Source organism: Lolium rigidum, chromosome 7 (genome assembly GCF_022539505.1).
Source record: "Lolium rigidum isolate FL_2022 chromosome 7, APGP_CSIRO_Lrig_0.1, whole genome shotgun sequence".
NCBI classification, from domain to species: Eukaryota; Viridiplantae; Streptophyta; class Magnoliopsida; order Poales; family Poaceae; genus Lolium; species Lolium rigidum.
In genome coordinates this window covers 266,254,929-266,263,394 of record NC_061514.1, presented here as the reverse complement: position 1 = coordinate 266,263,394, position 8,466 = coordinate 266,254,929, and the positions used below count along the sequence as shown (strand labels likewise).

The 8,466-nt window shown below is 47.5% G+C and overlaps 2 protein-coding genes across 2 annotated transcripts; both read right to left on the bottom strand.

The window, feature by feature from the left end:
- Positions 1 to 227: 227 nt before the first annotated feature.
- On the bottom strand, positions 228 to 1,041 carry LOC124678173 (40S ribosomal protein S13-1-like). Its single transcript, XM_047214088.1, has one exon. The coding sequence runs from the start codon at positions 996 to 998 to the stop codon at positions 543 to 545; it is 456 nt and encodes a 151-aa protein (XP_047070044.1). The 5' UTR covers positions 999 to 1,041; the 3' UTR covers positions 228 to 542.
- Positions 1,042 to 5,205: 4,164 nt separating this feature from the next.
- On the bottom strand, positions 5,206 to 8,180 carry LOC124676794 (probable serine/threonine-protein kinase WNK1; the record flags this gene model as incomplete). Its single annotated transcript, XM_047212821.1, is given in 7 exon segments — positions 5,206 to 6,315; positions 6,414 to 6,840; positions 6,941 to 7,098; positions 7,209 to 7,429; positions 7,631 to 7,858; positions 7,954 to 7,991; positions 8,098 to 8,180. Coding segments are annotated over 7 exon segments (2,085 nt in total). The 3' UTR covers positions 5,206 to 5,377.
- Between the last annotated feature and the right edge of the window lie 286 nt (positions 8,181 to 8,466).

Here is an 8,466-nt window from a genome sequence, read left to right as displayed (position 1 = left end):
ACTATCCCACCCAATAGTTCTGCAATCAGAGCATCATGATGTTTATTGCACAGTGCATCATTACCACTAAATGCTTGTGTACTCTTACAGGGTTATGCCTACTGTATACTACAATGTGGACTATGATCAAGCAAATGGATAACTGGAGAGCTCATGTCTAACAAGAAAAACAACATCACCAAATCAAGACATCAACTATGAACTACTGAGATCACAACAACAAAAAGGATAAAACATGAAGACCACATTGTCTAGTTTCATTGCAGGATTAGTGATAGCAATACATCACTGGAGTCTGGAAAGCATTACCAACTACTCAAAGTTACCAACCTTCAACACATTGTCAATAATCTTAACTTCCAAGGACCAACCCTGATCCAGTCTCAGTAAACCATCAAAATACTTGTCTCCAGGTGCATGAAAGATAGATTGCATGTGTTACAGCTTACTACATAGCTAAAAGTACTGCTTACTACTACTTAACACAAAACTGAACTCCAAAGCTGTTGAGAACCAAGTAGCAGAACCGAAGCTTAACCGAATCAGGCGACGAGGGTGCTGGCGGTGGTGGAGTCGTACTTCCAGGAGGGGGCAATCTTCTTGTTGACGCGGTAGTAGCGGCTGAGGCGGTGGACCCTGCTCTCGACGAGGATGAGGCGGAACTTGGCGTCGACGTCCGACCGGTTCCTCTCGAGGTGCTTCCTGATGGCGACGGCCTTCTTGACGAGGAAGTAGAGGTCCTCGGGCATGGCCGGGGCGAGCCCGCGCGCCTTGAGCAGGCGCACGATCTTGGCGCCGGTGACGGCGCTGGAGAGCGGGACGCCGTGGCCGTCGCGGAGGAGGGCGCCGATCTGCGACGGCAGCTGGCCCTTCTTGGCGGCACGGATGATGAGCTCCTCCACGTCCGGCCCAGTGGTCTTGACCCAGGCCGGGGCCTCCCGCTTGTAGGGGAGCACCGACGACGACATGCCCTTCCCGTTGCTGTGCATGCGACCCATGGCGGCGAGCGGGGGCCGGCGGGGAGGAGGGTGGTAGGAGAGCCTGCTGCGGCGGCGGAGAGGGAAACCTAGCAAGAAGGGAAGGTGCCCTCCACTCCACTGCCAGAATGCCAGTTATATTGGGTTTGCATGGCGAAATGGGCCAGGCCCATGATGTTTCTTTTTTGAGGGAAACCCATGAACATGCTTAAACGGCTTCAGTAAAGCCCGTTGAAAAAGAGAAGATGCTGCGCGAGAGCGGATCCTATTCACCGCCTATTGCAGCCCCTATCTGAGGTGCCGCACAAGGCGTGGGATTCTCGGGCCGGCCCATTTACTTCGCTGCGCTCAGGATTCTGCCCACCTATGGGATTTTTTTCCTGTTTTTCTTCCGTTTTGTGGATTCCCTCCAGTTTTTAGGTTTTTGACGTTCAAATTTTTTTGAACTTTTTTAAAACCAGAACATTTTCCAATTTTTAACTTCTTCAGTTTAGAACATTTATCAAATTCCAATTTTTAAAAATTTGAACGTTTTTTAATGTGAACTTTTTCCAATTTTTAAAAATTCAAATTGCATGTCCATGAAGTTTTAGTTGCCATTTATAACCAAAGAAGCCCAAAGAATACAACACGGGAACATACATGGATACAATGAAAAGTTGAACAAGAAAAAGGGAGGAGGCAACAAAACGGAAAAGGAAACTACATGTCCAAACAACGTCATATTGGACCTAGCTACCATGAACATCTCCAAAATTCTAGCTCCCGCCTAATCCGTCTTTGACACCACCTACTTCCCCATCCCTCTGGCCTCAGTACTCTCCACCATCCCGCGATCCAGTAGCGGGAGCCATCACCCTCGCTCCATGCAAGGCGGTCTTCTGACCTCCCTAGCCACCATTGCCTCTGAGGTGGTGGCTTAATTTGTAGTCAAAAGCGAACTAAGATCCTCATATATGTGGACTAGTGGTGTACGACATCGTCGTCTAGAGCAGTAGTGGCCGTGCTCTAGTTGTGTGGGCATGTGTCGTTTACCTAGTATGCCACACAATTTTGGTTGTGCAAGGCAGTCTACTCGTGGGTAATGAATTCATGACGGTGATGCTTTGTTGTGTCCAGAGACCGCGATAAGCCTGACCGCATATAAATAGATATATGCCTGCATGCCCTACTCTATCCCCTTGCTCCTATCATGGGGTGGTGAGGTTTTCTCCATTGGAGGTGTTAAGAGGGGAGGACCACTCTCCATCTTTCGTGCGGTGTTTGTGTGATGATACATGGAAAAGCTTTAAGTCCATGCCGTAAGCATGCAAACCGTGTATTGAATGCATTCGGACGATTTAATGGCTCATGGTGTTCGCTGATGGCATTGCAATCTCCCCTTCGATGAGAAGTCAAAGCTTGTTGCATGGGGTAGATGACTAATGGCTCGATGGAGTGGAGTTTTAGTGGTGACCTCTGTTCCGCTATCTTCTTAGAGCACCAAGGTGGATTCGCTCAAAGTAGGGTACAGAAGCATTTGAAAGATGCACCAAGACAATTGCTGAAACACTACTTCATATCCGCGTTAAAACATGTTGTGTATCCTTCATGGTCTTGTGTTGTCTTCTTGCTGGACACATTGTGTTACTGTCGATGCAGATGTTCTAGCCTGATTGGTTGGATTTGGCATGGGGGTGAAAATCCATGTCCCAGCGCTCATATGTTGGACTTCAACAATGTCAACGCAAGTGTGCACTCCCGTCTTGAAGACATTTGCCGCGGAAGAATGTCGACATAATCCTAGGGCTTCTTTATCGTATCTTGTAATGGGTCTATCACCTTTGTCCGTTTCATGTACTAGTACTGTTTATGTAAGATGTTCTGGCATCAACATTTGCATCATTTATAATAATAAAAAATGTACATCCAAGCATTCAAATGTTGGGAGGCATGACCTTCGTTTTCGATAGAAAAAAGGCAACCTGATACTACATGTTACGAAACCTAAGTAGCATGGCCGCTGCATAAGGATGACACGCATAAATTTAGAAATGGTACAAAAAGGAAAAGAGTGTGGAACTTTTGGATCTCGCTGGTCACTGCAATCTCCATACAAGTGTAATATGGAGTGAAGTATAGATGTGGGTTATCCAAAGGCTCAGAAAGGTGTATGAGATTACAAAAATCTCTAGCAACCTAGAAACAGACAATGCAAAAAAGCTATTGTTGAATTTTGCGTGCAAATAGTGTATTAGAAAGCCATACGCCAAAACCTTCTAAGGAAACCGTACAAGAATTCAGGTCAGATCATATGTTGTGTTTGAATCATAACTGATCTTTGGGCTCCTCACAAGATGATGCAGCCATGTACAGCAGAATTCCTCTTGTTCAAACAACTGCTGCCTCTACCAATCTAAAATGAAACCCACGCGCATGGCGATCAGAGAACTCCAGATTAGGCGAGGCGTGGCTGTCGAAACAGCGATAGCTAAGTGCGGAGGTCCAAAGCGTACGGCCAATCTGCGTCAGCATATTCATGGCGCTTTCTGGGATGATCATCACTTGGGTGATGAGTGACAAGGCGCTTTCCAGAAAGCAGCTTTGTTCATATGCAGCACGATTCCAGCGAGCAGAAAACGCGTGCTCAAATTGTTTTGCTGCATACAACCTTTTACTTGTAAAATTCACTTTAGTTTTGTCGTGATCTCGCAGTTAGCTTGCCGTGCATCAAACAATCTAAATTTATTCATGTGCTTGCTCCAGTAAGTAAAAGAAAAGATATATATTTGCCTTGACCGGTAGTATCTGTTAAGATCCATGCTACGGTTGGAGGGGCTTGATTTTATTAAGGATTTCCTGAGATTTGATATCTTAGGTAGTTGGTCCGACATCGCTGGCTGGTACAACCAGCCGTACAGATATGTTGCATCGACCTAGGGCTCCTACCTCTCTTATCCTCTTATCTTTCCCGTCTGTACGTATTGAACTGCAAATCTCCTTTCGGTCCAGAAAAAGAAATACTTGTGGATGCTGTGAAAAATGTAAGTCTAGGAATGGTAGACAGTAGCCTCTTGCTTGCATCTCTCTGCATTCTTCCCCAGAAAAGGAACCTCCTTATCTACATTTCTGGATAACTTCACATAGCCTTTCCATAGTGCATCTCTTGCCACCTAGCTGGTGATGCATGCTATCAAAAAAGCAAGTTAGGCTAGTGGGTGCAGTGCATTTCCCAACTTGAACAGCCCCATTCAACCATTGTACTTACTCATTGGCATGTCATTCCAGGTACTGTTTTTGTGACAACAAACCATGATGCAGACTCGGAAAGACCGATAATTTAGGCAGCCACGGCAAGAGAGGATCCTCTTGTTAATTTTCCTTGTAATGAATGAGCTCTGGGGACCTGAGCTCGATTATTCAAACGGGAATCAGAGGCCACTGCACCTTTTCAACACCTACCTCGGTGCTTGATGCCTATCTGAATTTTCTTCTGAAAAGCATGCCTATCTGAATAAATATAAGATATAAGCATCTTCTTGCCTTTACAGAGTTGTTAGGCTTTGCTCACTTTATATAATCAGGATCAGGACTCAGCTTTTAACCACCGCTTTTCATGACCATAAAATTGTCTATCTCTCTTTCTCTCAGATGGAGCCCACTGGAAAGACAGATCTCCTGGTCCTGAAACGCTAAATGAGATCGCACAGGTCTCCTCCATAAGTCTCTCTGCACTGGTGGAGTGATGGAGATGGACCTACCCTTGTCCTGCTCCCGCAAGACGATCGAGCTGGCAGGACTGCTGCCACCTTAGCAACTGAATTATCAGGCAGCATGTCGGCACCTTCGATACAGCTTTGATCATTGTGTCTATTCTACTGCAACTAGGGGAAGAAATGTGGAGGGTGGGTGTCCATTTCATAGGTGTCAATGTAGTACTAGTCTAAGCTGCTGTATAGCATAGGATGTGAGAACTTCCAGCTCCTAATTAATCCTGGTGATCTGATTCATAGCTTATTAGGCACTTTGCTTTGCTTTTGCCATCTTGCTTTCTGCATATTAACTAACCAACAGCAAGGACACTGCCATTGATGAAGATATGGAAGAAGAAAAATCCATGGTACAGCGACAGATCATAGCCCTTTCAACAACTGAATCTCCCAGGACGATATCAATGAGATCAGACATCAAGACGGTACTGCTACCAAACCAGACATAATCAGTGAAGCAGCATGCACTCAACAGCCCAGAATGGTATCCTCTACTAGATTCACAAGGCAGAAGAAAGTTTACAGCTCAGGCATAATCCACAGCCACATTTCCGGTCTGTTGCCTACAGACTATCTTTCATGTTGCATACATAATAAAGAACCAAAGGAATGTACAATTCTCTATAGAATTTACAAGGAGATAAAACCATTTCAGGCATCGACGGCCCTTACGGGCATAGATCTTGTTCTTGGGAGGTTTGGTGGCAACTGAGCTCCAGTATAATAGCTTCTGGCTGTGAACGTAAAATCCTGGCCACTCCCGGTACGAGGGGACCTTTGGGCTCCTTGATCAGGGAGCCTCGCTTGATTGTTGATGACTGGGTGTGGACTGGTGTTTCCTGAGGCAGGGCTTCGCTGGCAGGTCGGTACACGGAAATTGTGGTGCTTACCGACATGGAAAGATTGCAGCTTGCTCAGTGCAGGTTTCCTCCTAGCTGCTCCATTCAAGTTGTCCAAGTCCAGAGATGGATGAATAGCTCTCTTCAATTGTGCCATTTTCCGAGCTTTGTACTTGGCCATCTTTACTTCATGCTTTATGTCGAACCCTTTCGCCTGATTATCGGTATCGCTCTCATAATTGTTAGCTGAGCAGGACTGCTCTTGGAAAGAGCTAAAGCAAAGCCGATCAGAAAGGCCTCTTCTACCCATCTTTGGAAACCCATTCATGTGTATGGCTTCCTTGTCTTTGACATGTTGCTCCTTTTGACCGGCTACATCATCAGAGCTGCCTCCTGAATCCTGCAAACCGGATTGGTCTTCATCAGCAGCTTGGAATGTGATCTCCTCAAACCTCCCATGTAGCTCTGCACATCGGCAACCACGAGTATCCGACGACATGTAGTCAAAAAGTGAACCACAAGATGAGACATTGGATCCGCAGTTATGGCAGTATGTGGTGTCTGGAGCTTCTTCTATGCCTGGACCAGCCATCCAATCTGGCACCAATGCACTAACCTCGCCGTCGATCATATCAGCAATTCGAGTAACCTCATGATCAGTTATATCCAGCTCGCCTACCATCTCAGTTGCCACACTTAATGCAGTATCGTTCTCAACGTCAAATGGAAAATAGATGTTGCGTACCCGCCCTGCAAATATGAGAAATTAGCTTTCACAAAATATGTGAGTTACCATTTTCAAACAGTGAATTCAATTAAAGAGCATAGACATTAGGTATTGTGTGTACCATCATCATCTGTAATTCGTAGTCGGAGGAAGATTCCTCCATCCTCGCTTTTTCTTCCCTTGATTGTGATGTCCACAGTGCCAAGAGCCTCATCTTCGTGCCCGTTGAACAGGTCAATGCCATCAGCTTTACTGTCATCATCTTCCCATCTATCTTCCGTCGGTGTATCTTCATCAATGCTTTCTGATAACCCATTGCTTATCATGGATCCATTACTATAAGCATGCCCTAAATAAGGCTGCCGCAGATAACTGTTCAGCTGGCTATAATCCCCATCCCCAGAAGATAAAGGCATGTCATCGCGTAGGAAAGGATCATTGAGCAGCTCTCTCGCAGAGAGCCTAAGGGACGCAGTGGTCAGGCACTTCTCGACAAATTGCCTCACCATCGGATCGTTCACCTTGTACAAGGCTTCTGGCTTAGTACCCTATCAACCAAACCACTAGACGATATCAGTACGACAATTTCGAACTAGCCGTACACCAGAATCACAAGAGCTGGAAATGGATGTAAGAGGCACTTCTTACAGAGATCACTCTCTTGTAGATCTGCACCGGGTGTGTGCATTCGCTGTATGGGTACTCAAAGGTGACCATTTCAAGCACGCACATCCCGAACGAGTATATGTCGACGAGCTCGTTGTACTCCTCCTCGTACACCTCTGGCGCCATGAACTCGGGGGTACCTACCGAAACCATTCGACAACTCCACCTCATCAAACTTCCATAGGACCATCACCATTTGGGGTCAGAAAAACATCCTTCTATGTTAGGTAGCTAACCAGCTAAAGCTTACCTACACAGTGAACAGCGTGAGACTTGCGGAGGATGGCGGCGAGTCCGAGGTCGCCGATCTTGACCTCACCCTGGTTACCGTTCACGAAGATGTTGTCGCACTTGAGGTCCCGGTGGATGATGGGTGGATCATGGCTGTGCAGGTATAGCAGGCCGCTGAGGATCTGCCGGCACCAGTGCTTCACCGCCCATAAGTTCACCTTCCTGTGCTTCTGCCTGTACCTAATGAATCGCCACAGATCACAAGAGCAATCAATTAGGCATACTACAGAACTGAAAATACTTCCTTTCTAGAATTGGGCAGGAAAAAATAGATTTTTTCTAGATTGAGCGTACAAGGATACTGTACAAGTTTAATAAAGCATTAACAATTCATTAAAGAGAGAGGGAGGGAGAAAGGTTGAGATGGGATTGGTGGCTTACTGGCGGAGCGTGCCGGAGGTGAACATCTCGGTGATGAAGTTGATGTTCCGGCCGGAGATGTCGACCCATGAGGTGTAGAACTTCATGATGTTCTTGTGCTTGAGCGTCTTGAGGAGGTGGATCTCGCAGTAGAGGCGCTCCAGGTCCTCGGGGCTCTGCAGGAAGTCGTGCAGCTTCACCTGGTTCCAGGCCACCTCCATCCCCTGGTACTCGTCGAACGCCCGGTACCTGTAAACCAAAACGGAACCAACCTCGTGGTTGTCAGCTCAGGCCGACGGATGAACAAAACAGCGCCAACGACGACGGGGGAAGCCGGATCTTACACGGTCTTGGACGCGCCCTTGCCAAGAACGTCGCTGTACTGCGATACATGGAGAGAGCAAACGGATCAGCGATCTGGCTGGCACGGATAAGCGAATCAAGAAACGGCGGTAGAGGAGGAGGAGGAGGGGTTGGTGGTACCGTACCCTTCCGTACCGGCCGGTGGGGTCGACCTCCGCGTACTCCCCGCAGTCGGCGGCGTTGGCCTTGGCGCCCATCATCCTGGCCAGCTGCTGCTGCTGAAGAAGAAGAAAGCTTCCACCCGGCGCGCGGCGGCCGGCCGGGCAGGGACAAGAGCTCCTGGCTGGCTGGTTGGTCGGTCGGCGCTGCTAGGAAGAGGAGGAGTGGATGGGCAGTGAGGAGCAGCAGGAGGAGAGGATTGCCGCAGGGGGGAGAGAGCTATTTAGGGAAATGTGGGCACACATGGTGTGTGTGGGCAGGCAGAGATGGGAGGATGGAGATGACGGGATGAGGCTAAGCACAAGCTAAAGCTAAAGCTAATTAGGGCGATTATA